The 20,418-nt window shown below is 42.4% G+C and overlaps 1 protein-coding gene across 3 annotated transcripts in view; it reads right to left on the bottom strand.

The window, feature by feature from the left end:
• The window catches only part of HPS4 (HPS4 biogenesis of lysosomal organelles complex 3 subunit 2), a 1,290,848-nt gene that overhangs the window by 316,577 nt on the left and 953,853 nt on the right, over positions 1 to 20,418 (bottom strand). For 2 of the 3 annotated variants that reach the window (XM_044068472.1, XM_044068471.1), the window contains exon 10: positions 12,918 to 13,020. In XM_044068472.1, coding sequence (XP_043924407.1) covers positions 12,918 to 13,020 — 103 coding nt within the window. The remainder of the gene's footprint in view (positions 1 to 12,917; positions 13,021 to 20,418) is intronic. The other variant, XM_044068473.1, reaches the window with a different exon arrangement.

The raw sequence follows: 20,418 nt of genomic DNA, 5'->3' as shown, positions 1-20,418 counted from the left end.
GAAAGATGTTGAGAAAAAGCAGATCCAACAGGGTTTGAAGAGTAAGCATCTGAAAAGAAGGAACCTTGAGAAAGATGTTGAGAAAAAGCAGATCCAGAATTGGTCTCCAAGTGCCCTCCTTTCAAGGTGACAAGAGCATCCAGGAGTAACATCCCTTTCTTACTTGTGAAGGATGGATGGGTTGAATAGTTCCCTGGTCCACTGTGTCCGTACATCACCTTTATGCCCTACCTGCCCTGTAAGGGGGAGCATACATGTGACGTACGGCGCATACAAGATCTAAAGGCTTTGGCATAATGGCCAGACATTAGGCTATCTTTGGCAGGAGATCCCTACTGTGAAGAATATTGCAACAGTGATACACAGAAGGGTGTCAACAATGACTTAAATCAAGGTGAGGCAAATGGTCAACCAAGGTTAACAAATGAGCACAGACTGCTCCAGTCTCTTTTTGCTAATTCCTTTATAAATATTTATGTGTTGAACTCTCATATAAAATTATCACAATTAGAGTTCTCATATGAAATAACACAATTAGAGGACATGCTTTTTTGTGCCAGCAATATACAGTGTGCTGTAAATGTTAATGCAAGCAACCACCACCACAATCACCAACAACCAGCGTTTCTCCACATTTTCTACATGGGATTGAGGATTCTTAAATGTCACCACCTCTTTTGATTCGGAGCAACTACAACTGAAGCTGTTAACTTGTTCCACTATTTTCCCCTTCCATCTCAATGCTCACCTTTTTCAGATTCCTCCCATTTGTTTCCAGAATCACTGCCTTGTCAGTAGTCACTTTCATATTGTGTGCCTTCAGATTTGCTTGACATTCCCCTACCATTTGCTGAAGTTCATGCTCAGAGTTGCTTTTAGTACCACATCATCTGCATATTGCACCTCTGGCAAGATATCCTCTCAGACCCATTTGTTAACATAGTCTATCACCAGTATGAACTGGAGTGGGTTCAGAGCTGAACCCTGATGCATACACACTCCCACTTCTTTGTGAGTCCAAGCACCGTTTGTACTTGTGTCACTGGGCTTTTGTTGGTAGTCTCCTCTAATTCTGTCCCATCACAGGACTGCCCAAATCAGCTTTCTTCACACCTTGTCATATGATTTATTTCAAGTCTAGGAATGCCCACTTGGACTCTCCTAATCTCCAAACTTTTCTTCACTATCTAGGCGATTTGTCACATTGACTTATGTCGCCAAAAGTAGGCTTGGAAATTTGATGGTGCTAAGTGAGTTGAGGACCCAGCCTATCCAAACTGTACCAGGGAGTCATGCTAATACAAAAGTGAGAGGGGTCTATGCTCCCCCTATTGGCCAATGTGTGGCCACATATAGCCCAGCAGCCCTTGGGCATATCATAGGAAGTTACTAGGCTATTGGCCCTGAGGCCTTTATAAGCCTGGCCAAAAGTTTAGCCCATGTTTAGAAAAGTCAGCACCCAAAGCCCCTGTCCAACAGGGACACAGATGGAATCCCAGGGGTGTATTTTCTGTTTCCCATCCAGTTATCCAGGTTGCGCTTGAAAAGGGATAATGAGGTACTCTGTTTGACATGGAGAGGGAGTCTATTCCACAGATGGGGGAGTCTCTGGGATAAAATTCTGCCAACAGGTCCTATTGATGTCACAGACCAAGTTGAGGTCATGAGTGCGGGTTACTAAAATGGAGCTTGACTTGTGGATATGCAGCAGTGCCATCAAGGCGTTGTCTGAGATTGCTATGCATGCCAGACAGAGGCTAAAAGTCCTGTCCCTCTACTCAGTTTCATACAGACACCTTAGAGGTGTCTGTATGAAACTGAGTAGAGGGACAGGGCTTTTAGCCTATCTGTGTAGGGTAGATGTTTGAGGCCCTGGATTCTTCTGTGAGGAACCTCTGTGGTCTATCCAGCTGCTGCATGTGTACTGTGAAGTACATGCCGAAGGGGGCATTGTACTCAATAAATGGCCTTATAAGGGGAAGAATACAGGGATGTTATGACCTCCTTGTCCCTGGATGAGATACCCTTACTTATGAGGTGCACCATTTAGAAAGCCTTCCGTACAACGGAAGCAACACGGTGGTCAAATGTCAGGTTGCTATCAACCTGGGTGCCCAAATCTCTCACCACTGATTGCGTGCTTAGGACATTGTTATTAATGTGATAAATATATGGGGACATACACTCCTCAAAGGGGAAGATGATGCATTTTTTGGCATTCATCTTGAGGCCAGTCATTTGTTTTGGTGAGACCCTCTTGGAGGACGTCCACATCACTTGGGGAATTGATGACCATGCCCAGCTTGCAGTGATCAGCAAACTTGGTCAGCCATATGCCACTAGTTTTGGCCTGCACCTCAGAAAAGTATATCCAGAATAACACAGGCCTCAAGAGCGATCCCTGGGGTACGCCGCTCATTATGGGTGTATTGCTTGAGGTGGCTTCCCTTATTTTGATTAGGTGGGTTCTATCAGTGAGCCAGTTTGCTACCCATCTAATAACATATGGATTGACACCTAGTTGAGAGAGTTTGCCTACTATGCCTGAGTGGGGAATAGTGTCGAAAGCCTTTGGCCAGGTCAAGGTAGGTGGTGTGTGCCATCTTCCTCTTCTCCATGGCTCTGGTGACTGTCTCAAAGAAGTTGACCAGATTTAACAGACATGACCTCCCCTTGACAAAGCCAAACTGTGTGGGGTCAAGTGTTGGGAGGTTGACAATGTCCCTGTTAATGAGGTCCATGATAATAAATTCCATGGCCTTGCAGATCAGGCTAGTTAGGCTGATGGGTCTATAATTTCCTGGATCGGTGGACACTCCACCTTTGTTCAAAGGGATGACAGTGGCTGCCCTCCACTCAGCTGGGACAAAGCCGGTACTCAGGCTTTGGTTGAATAGGATAACTAATGGTGCTGCAAGTTCATGCCTGAGTTCATGTAGGATGCAGCCTGGGATTTTATTGGGTTCCACGGAGGCTGTATTTTGTGCCTTTGAGAGGGCAGTGATGACCTGTACCCTAGAGATAAGAGGATGTCCTAATTTACTGATGGGGGGGGGGGGCAGAGGTGTGAAGTTTTCACTGAATCTGTCAGCCAGTAGGTTGGCTATATCTACAGCATTTATGTATGTATCTATATCTACAGCATTTATGTATGATCTGAGTGCTTCCTTTGAGATTGTGGACATATGTGAAGGCGGCCTTATGATTGTCTCTAGTAGATGTGGCCAATTTGGACTTGAAGTTGGCTTTAGAGGATTTCACTAATGCTCTTATTTGCTTGTTCAGGCTAAGGAGAGATTGCTTCCAATTGGGCACCTGCTCCTTCTTGGTCCTGGGCAGCAATTTTTTCCTTTTGTTATATAGTTTATTTATTGCAGATGTCCACCAGACAGTTTTACTCTTCCTTGCGGAGGATGATTTTGTCCTGTCAGGTATTCCTGAGTCCATGCATCTATATAAGTGCTTGTATAGTACTTTGGTGTATATTTGGACACTGGTGCCAGTTCCAACAGAGGGGGAGGGGGATGTGAAGCTGTTTATACCATCCCTCAGGAGGTTGTAATCAGCTTTGGAGAAGTTTTTGTTTGACTCTAGCTAGAGGGGGGGTTGGCAGAGATGCCGACTTCGAAAGTGACTGCTTTATGGTCGGATCTTACCAGGGAGGATGATATTGTAAGGGTGCTGCAGTGGTTACTCATGTTGGTTAATACCAAGTCCAAGACACTATCACCTCTTGTGGGGGTACTGACTAGCTGCTGCAAGGCATTTGCATTGATAAAAATCAAGGAATCTCTGGGCATTTGTGTTCTGGCATGAGTAGTTTTTCCATTCTTTGTTTGGATAGCTAAAGTCACCCAGGATCAGGGTAAGGGGTTGAATTTTGATAGATTCAAAGAGGTGCAGATAGGTGGAGTGGGCATCCTGAGTCAAATTTGGGGGCATGTAGCTAGCTATGATTTGAATAGGGGTCATGTCAATGGTTAACTGCACCTGGAGTAACTCCTGTGCATCATACTGTTTGACAAGCCTGGAGGTGTGTGTGTCTTTAACACACATTGAAACTCCACCTCCTTTGACTTTGCTGCCCACAGTTTGGGGTCTGAATGTATAACAGGATGAGTAACCAGGTAAGGCTGGGGTGCTCTCCACAGCTTTGAACCAGGTTTCTGTGACTGCACAAATGTCAGCATCTTCCAGGGTTAAGAATGCTTGCAATGAGTGCAGTTTTATGTTTATACTCCTAGCGTTTAGCAGCATGACCTTTAATTTGGGTTTTATTGAAATTTTTATGTTGGTTTTATTGACCTCAGGACTTTTCCTAAAAAAGGCACTATGGGGTAGTCAAGGGTCTTTGCCAGAAGCCTGAAGCCCAAGTGAGACAGATGCAGACCCGTCTCTAGCAAAGCATCGTGGTCTATCGATCACATCTTTCAAGGCTGTCAGGTACTGGATCCCCTGGAATGACACCAGAAACTAAGCCAATTGTTAAAGTCAATCATTTTCTGTTTGTATTGAGGCATCATTCTGGGTTACGGTAGAATGCTGCTCAAGGCTAGGGCCATACCTGCCTAGGACACATTCAGCGAGCTCAATCATGTCTCTCTTCATATAGTCCAGGGAGGTACATCTCAAGTCGTTCACCCCAACATGGACTATGACAGAGTCATAACAGTACCTGTTGTTCTTTATCCAGCCTGGTGACAGGCACATCTGTGCGTCTCACAATGGAGTCTCCTATGACTAATATATTGGGTTTACGGTTAGGCCTTTATGATTGTGAGACACAGGTGTGTGGACTATGCGTGGTATATGGTGTGGAGTTTGCGTATGTTTTTGCCTCTGAGGTCTCCTTTGTTTGGGTATGTTTTTAGTTGAAAACCTCCGTGTGTGTGTGTGTGTGTGTGTGTGTGTGTGTGTGTGTGTGTGTGTGTGTGTGTGTGTGTATGAGTTGTGTAGTTGAGGGTGGTGTTTGAGGTGTAGTGATTGTGTTGATAACCTTTTCAGTGTCAGATATACTGGCTTGTGAGGGAGAGAGCACAGGCTCTAGGTTCTTAATGTAATTGCATTGCTCACAAATTGTGTTCCTAGGTGGAAATAGCAGATGGTTGTCCATGTACACGAGACAGTTGCTACACTTTCTCAGGATGCCCATATCAACCAGGCTGGCAGGAGAAACCATAGGAAATTGTCCATCCATATATGTCAGAATCTGAGCGAGAGGTGTCAGGGAAAACTAAGGGGAAGGCCTAAGGCCTAAAGCCCAAGTGCTTAGACCAAAACTAAGAGGCTTAGAATAACACTTTCAATTTAAATAGGCTAAAAACAAGCAGTAATAAATGCAGCAGAAAAGATTCAATTGAACACTTTAGAGAATAAGTAGCTGAAAGAGCAAGATGAAGTAAAAGAGTAGGAGGTGTAAACACAAATACTGTAAAAGTGGCTGAAATTTCTTTTTGGGTCAATAAGCTACTCGCTGGCCAGTGTCCAGCTGCCCAGCCTGTGTTAGCTGGGGAAAGTTTTGCTGAGCAAAAGCTGGATGTAAAACCAATGGATGTGCTCAAATTGAACTAGGGATACAACACCGACTATAGTTTCAGTGACAGGATGTAGTTTAGAAGTGGGTGACATTATGGTAGGGAAGATACCAGATAGCCTATGTATCCAGGAGACGAGATTGAAAGGAAATGTAATGAAGACATTTGGCTTGGGATCCAGAGTCAACTACTCAGGGGAGGACAGACTAGAAATGGTGTGGGAATTGTGGTGAGGGAGTCTTCTGAAGACAGTGAAGGACGTCATCAGAACTGGTGACATGACTAATGGCATTCCGACTCCAGTGTAAAGGCAGGGCAGTCATCATAATTCTGGATCGTGCCCCACACCAGGGCCATGATAGTGTGGAAAAGAGAGTAGTCAGGCAGCAGTTATAAGACTTTCTAGATAAAGTGGGACAAAGTGAGTTGGTATTTATAATGTGGGACCTGAATGCTCATATTGGGGCAGACAAAACAGGATACAAGGACTACCTGGGTCCAAGTGGGTAATGCAAGAGGAACAAAGGAGATGTCATTCTGGACTTCTGTCTGTCAAATGGCTTAACGGTGGCCAACAGATAGTTTGCTGTGGCAGAGAGTCATAAGACCATATACAACAGAACAGTCAGCATTCAACTCAAGTAGACTTCCTCCTAGTGACAAAAAGGCACTCGGGTACAATTAAAAGTTGCAAAGTTATTTCCAGTGAATCAACTGGCTCCCTAGTATTTATTTATTTATTGACTGTCATTTGTTAACCGGGTTAGTCCAACTGAGCCAGGGGGCCATTTTCAGTGGAGACCTGAGGAGAAAAGCTCCAGATACAAGTAACAATATCACAGAAGTATCATAAAAAATAGCTATGTTTACAATGACATAGTTTCAGGTAGTTATAAACTGAGTTGGAAACACATTTTTACACAATTGTGTTCAAGATGCAGAAAAAAAAATCAGGTACATAACCTCAGATAAGTTCAATATGCCAAAATATATACAGGCAACAGCGGGAAACTCCATGTTTAGAAGTATTTACAAGAAGCATGGAGGCAGGGAGTAGAGTAAAGAAAGTAAAGGAAGTATTAGTGACAAGTAGAAAAGAATAAGACATATGCTTAAAGTAAGGAAGAAGAAAGTAGGAAGAGACCAACATAATATCAAGTAGGATTTGACATGGACAGAACCAGGTGTTTAGTAGGTAGTGTTTAAGCTCATGTTTAGATTGAGCTTTATGAGGGATAATTCTTATATTAAGGGGTAGGGTATTCCAGAAATGGGCAGCAGAGAATTTGTAGAAGGACTTGCCTATATTTTTAGCAGGTTTGTAGATGTCTAGGAGATGTCTGTCAGATGTGTCAAAGCTGACATGTGGGGTTATAGGGTGATACGATGTTAGAGATGGAGGGACAGGAAGTGGGGTTATAGAGTATAGTGTGTGTAATGTACAGTTGTGAAAGAAGTTGTTGTTTTTGAAATTCAGGCCATAATAAAGATTCAAGAGCGAGACTGTGGTGGGATTTATATGGTAAATTGGAGGCAAATCTAGCTATTTTGTAATAGGTTTGTTCTAATTTAGAGAGGAGAGAGGACTGAAAGTTTGTAAGGTCTGGGGCTGCATAAAGAAGACAGGGGGCAGGGTAAAAGAAGTAACGTAGCAAGAGAGGGTTTAATGGAGGGAGATAGTTTTTTTAATACACTGGTTGATGTGAATGTTAAATTTTAGTTTGCCATCAACAGTTACACCAAGTAATTTAGTAAAGGATTCAGATGTGATGATAGTCTTGTTGAGATGGTATTGAGGAGGGTTTAGGGTGTACCACTGTTTTAGGCAGGAAAAGTAAAAGCTTAGTTTTTTGTATTTAATATTAGTTGTTTTTTGGTGAGCCAGGTTTCGACAGAGGTGAAGGAGTTTTGGGTATGGGCGAGGAGTTGTGGGTGGTGGTGATAAGGGTTGAATCATCGGCGTACTGTAGGAGAGTAGAGTGTTTAGTAGCGGAGTGCAGTCTGTTAATAAAGATATTGAACAAGAGTAGACTCAAGATAGAGCCTTGAGGAACGCCTGTGTTGACAAGTAGAAATGGGGAGGTGATGGATTGCCAGCGTATAGATTGTTGTCTGTTAGATAAGTAACTAGAGAACCAATTTATAGTGGTGGTAGAGAGATGGAGATTAGAAAGTTTAGATATCATTTTGGTGTGAGAGACTGTACTGAAGGCTTTGAAGAGATCAAGGAATGGGCAGGAAACTAGGTGGTTGTTATCACTGGCTTCTGCAACAGTTTGGGTGAATGAGAGTAGTGTGGTAGATGTGCTGTAGTGGGGTGTAAATCCATGATGGGTGGGAGTAAGAAGATTGCTGTCCAGCAAGTGTTTAAGTAGTTGGGTGTGGACACATTTTTCAAGAATTTTGGATACTGGGGAGAGTATTGCAATGGGATGGTAGTTGGATGGGTCGGTGGAGTTACCACCTTTGTGGAGAGGGACTGTGAAGAAGACTTTCCAAACGTCTGGGACAAGGGCTTCTATAATAGAGCGATCTAGAAGCCTGATGAAGCGGTGGTGAACACTGCGAAAGCACTAACTTTTAATAAAACTTGTGGATTTTACAACTGTTGAGCCTTGTCTTTCTGCAGGTTATCAGCTGTGGTTTTGCTTGGAAAAAAAAAAAAAAAAATATATATATATATATATATATATATATATATATATATATATATATATATATATATATATATATATATATATCTGATCCCAGGAACTATCGACCTATTAGCCTGACGAACCTGGTCTGCAAGGCCATGGAACGTATCATCATGGAACTCATAAACAAAGACACTGGTAACCTCCAAACTCTGGATCCCACCCAGTTCGGGTTTGTGAAAGGCAGATCATGCCTCCTGAACCTGATTGCCTCATCATCAAAGCCATGGATGAGGGTAAGGTGGTTCACACAGCCTATCTTGACCTCGCCACGGCTTTCGACACCATCCCCCATTCTGGAATTATAGCTAAACTCACTGAACTCGGTATAAATCCCTACGTCACAAGATGGGTTGCCAACTGGCTCACTGAAATAACCCACACTGTAAAAGTTAAGTTACAGACTCCAAATCTGACCTCAAAGCAGTGACAAGTGGAGTACCACAGGGTTCCGTCCTGGGACCTCTCCTGTTTGGTATCTACTTCTCTGAAGTACAGGCTACCACAAAAGGTCTTTGGCTAACGAAGTTTGCAGATGACTGCAAACTAGGAGCCATAGTCAAGTCCCTAAATGATGTGAACATCCTACAGAAGGGCCTCAATGAGACAGATGCCTGGTGTCAGAACCATGGCCTCAAGCTCAATGCCAAAAAGTGCAGTGTCATCCCTTTGGTAAAAACTGTGTACCCATGAACTACCACATAGACAGCAATCTACTTAACACCGAATGCGTGGTAAGAGACCTTGGGACCCAGGTGGACAGTAGTCTCTCCTTTGATAGTCACATCGCCACAGTAGTCAGGGAGTCCTTCTATGTGGCATACCTCATCATAAAAGGGTTCTCATCCAGGAAAAAAGAGGTCATTGTTCCCCTCTACTCGTCACTCATTAGACCCATTATAGAGTACAACGCCCCTTTTGGAATGTACCTCACAAGACATCTGCAGCAGCTGGAAAGGCCACAGAAGTACCTCACAAAGAGGATTACTGGCCTCAAGCAAATGCCCTACACTGACCACCTCAAAAAACTCCAGCTTTACTCCGTAGCATATCGCCTATTCCAAGGTGATCTCTGCCTAACATATAAAGCTATGTCAAACCCAGAGCTGTTGGACATGCTACACCCAAAGAAATCCCAATCCCTCTGAGCTACACGCTCTACGGACCTAAACCTTGTCACCACAATAAACAGGACACGCGAGAGGGATTGATTCCTGTCCCAGAGACTTCCTATACTCTGGAACAAGCTACCCATCTATGTCATGCAAAGTTCTTCATTAGCACTCTTCAAGAAAAATCTTGATGAGTGGATGGGAAATAGGAAATACATCCCGGGGATCACTTCTGTGTCTCTGCTGGACAGTGGCACAGGAAAATAACTTTCTTGGGTGGCGTAAGCTATGGAACCTTGCTGGCTAGGCTTACGTAGGCCCTTGGGCCGATAGCCTAGTACCTACCTATGAACATACATATAGATATATAGATATATATATATATATATATGTATATACACACACATACACACACACACACACACACACACACACACACACACACACACACACACACACACACACACACACACGCAGTACTACCACATGCACAGCTTAGAATAAACAGCCCATGGAGAATGAAATCAGGGAAAGAAGCAGGTTCAGATGAACCCTCAGCAGATATAATCAAGAGTCTCTATATTACATAAACGAACTTTTAAAAGTTCGAACGTCATATGGTCAACACCATATGATCGAACATTTAAAAGTTTGAAAATGTAATAAAAAGAAAATAAACCAAAGAAAAAGCCCCTCTGCACCCCCCACCACCCCCCACTCTTTAAATACACCGAACTCTGAGATCGCACTACAGTGCAGAAAAGGGAAATCTTTCCATTCCACACTGTACGGAGATCTCCGTAGAAACGTTCAAACTTTTGAAGTTCGATCATATAGTGTCGACCATATGACGTTCAAACTTTTTAAGAGTACGACAATGTGATATAGACCCTAATCAAGATGTTATGCAAGTTAGGGACAAAATGGCTCTTGACTCTACTTATCAAGGTAGGGAAAGAAAGGTGCATCTCAGATGACTGGAAAAGAAGGATTCTAGTGCCAGTGCATCAGAACAAAGGGGACATTCACAGCTATGGACAGTACAGAGGTAATGATAATTCCTGTCATACTGCATGAAAGTTCTGGAGAGAGTGACTGACAGATGAGCAGTTCAGATCTGGATGAAGCAGTACAACCAACCCATGTTTTTCACTGGCAGATAGTGGAAAAGTTGGACTGTTAATGCAAATCAGAAAACAACAAAAAAATATGAGTTGCTGTCTTATGTACATAATTACTACACTGTCCAGAGGGGTCATTTTCTGAAATAGACAGTTATTCCCCTCAAATCAGTCATCTAACTGTAAAGACTTGTCTTCTGAAAGCTGATGCAAATTAATTCCCAGAGTACCTGACTGTACTGAAATTATGGTATAAAAATGGAAAAGGATCACCATTGAACTGAAAGATAAAGATGATTTAGTAATAAGGCAGCAAAGAGGTTTGTCAGCAAAGACATCTTCATGTGAGTATCAAAGAGGGGAGTAAGAAATATAGGTGGCCTCTAAACCCATCAATATCATGGCACTGTAACTTTTTCTACCTAGCCTCATGATGTAGCCTCCCTATAGGAATATTTCAGTCAGTAATTAAACATTTTATATGTCTAGGAAAAGAATCAGCAAGTTTCCCCCTAAATAAGATGCTCTTGGAATTTTGATGTAAATTAATCAGTGCACAGTACTTCCATGGATAAAAAATAAGAGCCAGGATTTAAGCAAACCTGGCAATATGTGATGAGGGGAATCAGGAAAAGAATCAACACAGTGTTAAATGTTCTTTGACACTTCCAAGCAGAAGTGACAGTAACTGTAAATATATATGTAAAGCATATATGGATGTCTACTCACATATTTTTTTTCCATGAAAGGAAATTCACGTCTAATTTGAAGTTGCATCAGCTGCTCTTTACAAACTGTTTTTTTTAATGTTTTTAGATGCAAAATGCATTGACAGAAGCTTGAAAAATGACTAGTCAGTTAATAATTCCACAAATTCTGTTAATCAACTATGCACTATCAAAGCCTAAGAAATATGAACCGTCTCTAAAGAATATTACTCCTCTGCTAGTGCATGACCTGGTAAAACACATTCAAAATCACAATATAAACAATGTACTTAAGTGCAATTACAAACTAAAAGATATTCAAAAGGCAAAGTGAGGAGTTTAATTGATACTTGAACACTGGGTGCCTAGAATTCCATTCTTACTGTGCTAATTAAACAGTTTTTTAAAGCAGATGAAATTTCTCTAATGAATGACTTGCTGTTACACAAATTATAACAAAAACACAATGTGTAGACATGTCTACAAATGTTAAAGTTTGCTCAATGGTGCAGCAGTTAACAGTACTGCCTCACAGTGCTTTGTTTTCCAGTTGTTTTCAGAAGGTGTAATACATGAATGGAATCCGCAGATATTCCCCCTCTGTCTATGCGAGACTGTACCAGGTATTCTAGTCTTCATCCCACATTCCAAAGTTATGCCACAGCTGAAATGGCATTCCCACAAAACTGACCACAGGTGTGTGTACTGTGTGGCAGCAAATTCATGTGTCCATCCTGCAATGGACTGACATTTTTCCCTGGATAGGTTTCTCTGCCTTATACCCCCAGGGAGCACCAAGACAGGCTCTGGCTTCCCTGAGCTGCATTAAGTTGGCAAATGGAGAATGAATGAATGAATGAATGAATGAATGAATGAATGAATGAATGAAAGAACATTTCTAACTCTTAGGTTCCATCCATGATACTAAGTCTTCTCTTTGAGGAGTGGCTTGTAGATATCAAGGTGCAATTCTGTTCAATATATAAATAAACAGCCCATATGCAATCTTTTGCAAGGGTGTAAAAATCAACATACAGTGAAATAAAATAAAATAATACATATGTTCTTCTTTGGGCTTCCAAATTATCCCCTTGTAATGAACAGGACAAAATGGGATTTGCACCAACCTGCTCCTGGGGCATGCACATCTAAACATGTGCATGAGTGAATATAAACACAATATGCACAGTAACTGCCTATTTATTATCAAAACAGGCAAGGCTGGCTGCAAACACAGAGTTAATCAATACAGAGGATCACATCCAGAAAGAGAATGCTGTCTGCAAAGCCTATACATTCATAAAGCCCATTAAAGGAACTACAATTATGGATCTTTGTCTACAGTTTCCTGCTCAACCTCAAAAACAATCCCTTCCCTAGATTCCACAATGAGTCAGGCTTGGGGCAAGATGATGCACAAAGTTTGCAAGCATTTGATGAACTGCTGTGACCAAGTTGAGCCTACCGTCCTGAGTATAAACTGTTCAAATGTTTTACAATCAGGAGGCACACTGTGTAGATATATACCACAAAAAATGAACCGTTTTCTCTAAATACACAATTAATTGTCCTTATGAAATTCTTTTTTTTTTTTTTTTTAAGTTTTCCGTTACTACAAGATTTACATAACATCAAAGGCACAGATTTACACTAAGTAACATACTGTATCTGAAAAGAAAATTTTACAATGAGGCTGGTCAGTATAGTTATAACACAGTTACAGAAATGTGCAAACAACATGTCTTACCCGCTCATCCACTCAACTGGATAGCAACGAAGCAGTGTAGCTTCCTCTTCAGTGAGGAAAACAGAGATAATACTGACATTCTGGGGCAGGTTACTAGGATCTGCTGCAGTAAATCAGGAGTTTAAACAAAACATGAAAACAAGTTGTTACTTAATGACAATAAAGTCTGCCAAGCAGTGCAAATGTGTAATTTGGCTGCACAGTTGGGTAGTAATCCATAAACCGATGAAATATGCTATCATATTAAGAATGCAAAACATCAAGAACAGTCTACTGCACCACATATTTATCTAGCCCAAATGTGAAAATGGCTTTCAGGTAGTAGCATATGATATAGAATGCCTTGGTTATACATTTAGAATACAAGCCATGTCACTAGTGAACTCCATCATGTCAAAAGTAAAAGGTAGGAAGCAAGCTTAGAGACACACTACACAGACATCAGATGTGAGTAATACAGCTGCTTAAGCATTATATATGAAACTTGTTGCATCTTTAAAACTGTTTTTTTTAACAGCATAACACCTGCCACACCCCCAGAGACTTCTATGCAACCAAATCTGTGATCACTGTACCTCAAAGTAGAGGATGTAGAACAAGGTACCATAACCTCAGACTTATAAGTATATATTCCACACTTTCAGTTTCACTTTTTCCAGGGATCACATGTATGTGATCCTCAGAATTTCAACATATAGCTGCAACTCAGTGACCTTAATTTCTCCAAAGTCAAGCTACAACTTCCTTCAGCAAAGCATCTCCCTGGCATATTCCTTGGCTCAACCTACAATGTCAAGTCTTGCATGAGGGGAGATAAATACATTACACAGACTCCAGAAGTGGAAATCTGTGGAATGCAAATGCCCAGAAACATGACCATGGTTTGATATGCACTCAATTTATGGTTACAGTGAACAATTATTTGTGCTTTTCTCACATTATGCTATCCTACAAAAAGATGAAAAGAGGGAGGAGTGGAAAGCAAGAATCTCTAGCTGTATGCCCTAATGGTTAGTGATGACAAACCATAAAACCTATAACTACAAAGAATCATAACTGGAAGCTCACAATAAACTGTACAAAAGTTACTTGACTAGACAGCGAAAAAAGACATGAAATGATATATCCTCAGTTCAGCAACTGCATGAAGTCTGAATGAAGCACTAAGGGTTGGTTATTTATGTGAAGGTAAACAATCCACTCAAAAGAAAATTGAGTGGGATAGTTCAGAACTAGCACTAGTCCTTTTTAATGTTAAGGGATAAGCAGACAAGGCAGAAGAAAGTACGTACATGCAATATATGGTGAATCCCAGTGTGCTGCACCCATCCATCCTCTACCCCTTTATCCCATTTTTACACATGGGTTCGGGGTGTCACTTCAACAGCAACAATCATCTCGAGCCAAGGTTTACACTGCCAGGTGGCTAGCCCTGCCGTGGCCCAGTGTGCTGCATGTTGCAAAGAAAAATGAGAAGTGAGTCACCAATTTACAGTAATGGATGAAACCATGGTTAGCAATAAGACACGAGGCAAAGTGGGGGGAGTTACCAGCCTCTCCCAGTGGAAGTCATCAGTGGTACACTTTATACTGAGACTACTATTTCTGGATTATTCTTTTCAGAAATAAAAGGTGAAAAATTGGCTATGGACAACCAAGTAATATAACATCTACAAAAATGTACTTATTTCAATAAAAGATATATCTAAGGTGGCCTACAAACAATACAAACCCTGTGAAGTACTGGCTTCACCTTTGACTTGCAAAGAGGATGCAAGTTATGACTACAAAACCATCAAATCATAAAAATGAATGAATCATTTATTAAAGATCTAGCAGTAAAGGTAGACAAGTACTCAAACTCTGACCAATGTATATCGATCAAAGTCAGAACAACAATATTCTGTAGCTCATCTTATTCTAAAGATCATGTCTGATCCCTCAAAGGAGATTGGGTCTATATTATGAAACCGAAAAACCCTATGCCGCGAATACCAAAACATCGACCCCTATACCGCGAACCGTGAAAATCCCTAACGCACAAAACAGCGAAAAAAATAAATAAATCGAACTGTCATAGTCGGCCAACCCCACCACTACCTATATACTACCTACCCAAATAAAATAAACCACATACATACACTAACCAAACCCTACTTCTAACCTAAAGTAAAGCACAAAACCCTACTTCTAACCTGACACTAAACCCCACATACACAACTAACTATGCACTTTCCTTAACCCTTCCCTAACCCTAAGGTCCATAACTACCGCACACGTCCCCTACAGACATACACCCAAACAAAACAAATAATCCACATACATACATTTAACAAAATCCTACCTCCAACACTACTAAACCCCACATACAAAAAGTACAGTTTTGTACCTACCATAAATGTAGATGTTCGAGGATTCCATTGCTGCAGTCCTGACTATTGGGTATAGTCCGCGTCCCAGTCGGCCCGAATACCAGAGTATAAGGCTGACGTCGGTCATGGCGCCTTAGACTGACGTCAGTACGTCAGGGTACTAATGCGCATGACCGACGTCATTTCCTCAGTCTTTTCTTGCCCCAGATGTCAGAAGACCCAAAAAGACAAGTCCCAAAAAACCTGCACCAAAAAACATGTACAATATATACAACAATATATACAAAAATATAAGCATGTAAACTCACCTACACAACCACCCCTAAACATAGAAGGGAAGGAGGGAGGGTAAATTGGACTGCAGCAATGGAATCCTCGAACATCTACATTTATGGTAGGTACAAAACTGTACTATGTTCTTCGTCTTCCATTGCTGCAGTCCTGACTATTGGGTAGAATCCCAAAGCAGAGGAAAGGGAGGCTGGCAAATTATAAGGAAGTAGGAGCTGATAACATGCCTTGCAAAACAGCAGTGGCAAAGCCAGCCCTAGACTTAGAGTAGATAGGAAGATGATAATGCTTAGAGAAAGTATGCACTGAACTCCAAGTAGCTGCTTCCAAAATATCCTTAGTTGCCACCCCCCTTAGAAATGCTGTTGAAGTGGCAGTAGCCCTAGTGGAATGAGGCCTAATCCCAGCTGGAATCTCCTTGCCATGATGGGAATAACAAAATGCAATGCAAAAGCCAATCCACCGGGAGATAGTTTGTTTTGACACAGACTTGCCCTGTGAACTCAAGGCAAAAGAAACAAACAACTGCTGAGACTGCCTAAAATCCTTAGTCCTGCTTAAATAATATCTCAATTGCCTGTGTACATCTAAAGTGTGCAAAATCTTTTCCCCTTTATTTTGGGGATCTGCATAAAAAGTAGGCAAATGAATAGTTTGGTTTAAAGCCACACTAGAAACCACCTTAGGCATAAAGGAAGGATTAGTACGTAATGATACCCTATCCTTATGGAAAATCAAAAGGGCTCTACTGCCATAAGGGCCTGCAACTCAGACACCCTTCTTGCAGAAGTAATGGCCAACAGAAAAGCAGTCTTCCATGACAAGTATTTCAACTCAGCAGTAGCCGCAGGCTCAAAAGGTTGTAGAGTAAGTTTTTCCAACACAAAATTGAGATCCCAAGCAGGAGTAGGAGCTCTACGTGGGGGTCTTATATTCTTTGCCCCTCTAAGAAACTGCTTGAACAAAGGATGCGAAAACAAAGGTGGGTCACAATCATAATGAGCTGAAATTGCTGCAGCATGAATCTTAATGGAAGAGAAGGACAAACCTTTGTCCAATAACTCAGTAAGATATTGAAGAGCCACACTCAAATTAGGCTCAGAAATCTCCAAATTCTTTGCTGTACTCCAAAATAAAAATCTCTTCCATTTGTCTGCGTACACCTTCCTTGTACTAGGTCTTCTAGCTTCCATAATCACATTTAAAACTTGTTGAGGAAGTTGAGACCTGCTGTGCTTCAAGAGAGAATATGCCAGGCTGTTAGATGAAGAGAGTGAAGCTTGACATTGAGCAGATGACCATCCTTCTGAGATAACAAATGAGGAATCAGAGGTAAAGGCCATGGAGGCTTCCTTACCAGACTCCGTAGTAGTGGATACCAGTGTTGCGAGGCCAATCTGGAGCTATCAAAATCATCCTTGGCCTGTCTTGTCTGACCTTTAATAATACCTTTGGAAGAAGAGGCAGAGGTGGAAAGGCATAGACATGAAGGTTTTTCCAACTGAAAGACAGAGCATCCACTTTCCAAGCTGTGTGATGAAACCCCTTTGTGCAATACTTTGGCAGCTGGTGGTTTAGTGGAGAAGCGAACAGATCTATGTCTGGAGTTCCCCATGACACTGTCAATTTCTGAAATACATGAAGATCCAGTTTCCACTCGTGGGGATCCATGATTTGTCTGCTTAACACATCTGCTAGGGAGTTCTGTGCTCCTGGCAGAAACCTTGCCTGAAGAGTTAGTTGCAGGCTTAACGCAGTCTCCCATAAAATCATTGCTTGCCTGCATAGAGGATAAGAATGTGTTCCCCTTGCTTGTTGATGTACCACATGACAGTTGTGTTGTCTGTTAGAATCAACACCTGCCCTGGAAGAAGTAACTCCTTGAAAGCCATCAATGCAAACTGGACTGCTAACATCTCCTTCATGTTGATATGTAGTTGCTGTAGTCTGGCAGGCCACTTGTCTTGTATCCACTTTCCATTTAGATGAGCTCCCCAAGCAGTGTCCGAGGCATCTGTCGTTAAAATCTGACTCGCCTCTGGCCGGGTCACAGAGAGTCCCTTGTTTAGGTGACATTCCTGAGCCCACCACAAGAATTCCTTTTGAAGGCAAGGTATTATTTGAATGACAGTGTCCAAATCCTGGCAGTGCTGTGTCCATACATTTTTGAGATACCATTGCAGCTTCCTCATATGCAGTTTGGCATTGGGAAGCACCAGAATACAAGATGCCATGAACCCTAATGCTTGAAGGACTGTCCTTGCAGTCAGCACGGACTGATGAGATAGTTGATGGAAGTAAAGTGACAGACTCTTTTGTTTGTCCGGGGTTAAAAGGCCATCTGGGCTGCTGTATTCAAGCTCACACCCAGAAAGCACATGTCTTGAGAGGGTACTAGACTGGACTTTATTTCGTTCACAGAATACCCTAGGCATCTTAGCACTGCTATGACATATTCCAGATGCTGTAGAAGGTCTTCCTTTTCTTGAGCCAGAATCAGGCAGTCGTCCAAGTAAGGATAGATTTGAATGCCTTGAAGCCTGAAGTAAGCTATCACTGGAGCCAGAACCTTTGTGAATACTCTGGGCAGTAGATAAGCCAAAGGGCAATGCAGAGGACTGATAATGAAAATCTCCAGTTGGAAACCGCAGATACTTTCTGCAAGTTAGCCTTATAGGCACATGAAGGTAAGCTTCCTTGAGATCCAAAGTTACCATCCAGTGATCCTTGCCCAGCAGAGGTAACAGTTGTTGTAACGTCAACATCTTGAACTTGGGAATGTCCAGATAAGTGTTGAGGATAGATAAATCCAAAATTGGTCTCCACGTGTTCCCCTTCTTTGGTACTAGGAACAGGCGAGAATAAAATCCAAGCCCTTTCTGACACAGGGACTGGCTGAATGGCCCCTATCTGGAGTAACTGAGAAACTTGCTTGTGAGCCTCTTTTCTTTGTGGAGGAGGAACATCTGGCATGCCTTTGAAAGGGGGCATTGTGTGGAAATAAAATCTGTAACCGTGATGAATGATATCCAGCACCCATCTGTCTTGAGTGATTAAATCCCAATTTTCTTTGAAAAGAGACAGTCTTCCTCCCAAAGGAGCTGCCAGACGAGAATCCACTGGCAGCTGAAAAGGCAGGTCATTGGGTCTGCTTACGAAAGGACTGACCCCTGCCCTCACCAGAAGTCTGAGCAGGTGAACTCTCTGATCTAGGCCTAAATGAACTTTGAGCCCTGCCCCTACCACGTCTAGACCTACCCCTAGACTGGGAACCATAAGCAGGATATGTCCACCCCTTAGCAGGCCAATTTCTACTAAACTTGGAGGCTGCACCTGCAAAAATCTTTAACAGTCTGCATAGACTTAGCTTTGTCCTCCATTTTCTTTAAAACTGCTTCCACAGGCGGTCCAAACAACACATCAGACTGTAAAGGAGCATCCAAAATCCTGGTCTTAACATGCTCAGCTAAATTCTGATCCTTCAACCAGGCATGTCTGCGAAGAACAGAACTAGTAGCAGCCACCCTCGAGGAGGCCTGAACAGCATCAAAACCACACTGCAAAGAATGCTTACCCACTTGTTCAGACACATGAACCAAATCCAGCAATTCTTTACACTCAATACCTTCCGCCAAAGCATCCACCTTAGATTTCAATTGTGAAAGGAGATAATTCTGATATTTTAGCATGTGAAACTGACAATTCAACGCCCTCATGGCTAGAGTGGAAGAAGTATACACTTTCTTACCCCACCTATCCAAAGCCCTTGCCTCTTTATCAGAGGGTACAGGATTTTTAACCACAGAAGCTTTAACACCTTTAGGCCCCTGAGAAACAGTTTCTGGGTCCGCCCTAGGACTCTTAAACAAATACTTATGAGCTTCGGGCACCCTATAATACCTATCAGGCTTAACAGGAGCAGGAGGCAAGGAGTCAGGGTTCAGGGAAGCCTCTGCAAAACATCCTCCACCACATTCAACACAGGAGGAATAGCTAAGGGCCTATGCTGGGGTAAAACAAGAATTCCCTAAGCCTTTTCCTGGAATCAGAGTAATCCTGGCCTTCCCATTTAAAGTGCTCCCTCATGGAGTGAAGAGTCTCTGAAAATGAAAAATCCTCAGGAGGAGAAGCTGTAGGAGTGGAATCATCCACATCAGAATCAGAATAAGTAGGAAACTCTTGTAAGTCTTCCACAGAAGACTCTGAAGCCTGTGAACACTGTTCAAAACTATCAAACTCCTGTTCCACCCTAGGCCTCTTATCAGGCGGGGCATAGAACCTCTAATTAGAGTAATCAAATCTTCTGCCATTTTAAGCATATGTTTCTTAGGCACAGAGCCGAAATGCTAGGAGAAGCCCCACAGAAGCTGAACTTGGCCTACCTCTAAAAGAAGCTTTGGCAACAGAAGGAGAGGCCCTAACTACCTTGGGAAGAGAGGGAAGAACAGTCACCTCAGAAGCCCCCTCAGCCTGGCCTACCTCCTGAGAGGGCACATCCTGTAACAATAAAGTATCTGCCTGAGACTCCATGGAGACTCCTGGCAAAACCTCTGGCTCCACTGAGCCTACTAAAGAACCGACGTCCGGGACTGCGGTTCCTCACCCCTAGGCTTCACTGTTTTGTCCTTGCGCTTCTTGGATGAAGCGGCCGGAGCATCCGGCGGCATATTATAATTGCAACGCTTCCAAACACTAACCTAGCACAATCTAGCCTCCTCTTAATAGTGCGCTTGTTAAATCTAGCACAAGAGCGGCAACCAACAACGTCGTGCTCAGGCCCTAAACAAGGTATACACAATGTATGATAATCCCTATGCGGTATCTGCTTCCCACAAGAA

Source organism: Protopterus annectens, chromosome 4.part0 (assembly GCF_019279795.1).
Source record: "Protopterus annectens isolate FY-2018-M chromosome 4.part0, PAN1.0, whole genome shotgun sequence".
In the NCBI taxonomy this organism is placed as follows: domain Eukaryota; kingdom Metazoa; phylum Chordata; order Ceratodontiformes; family Protopteridae; genus Protopterus; species Protopterus annectens.
This window is presented reverse-complemented; position numbering and strand designations above follow the sequence as displayed.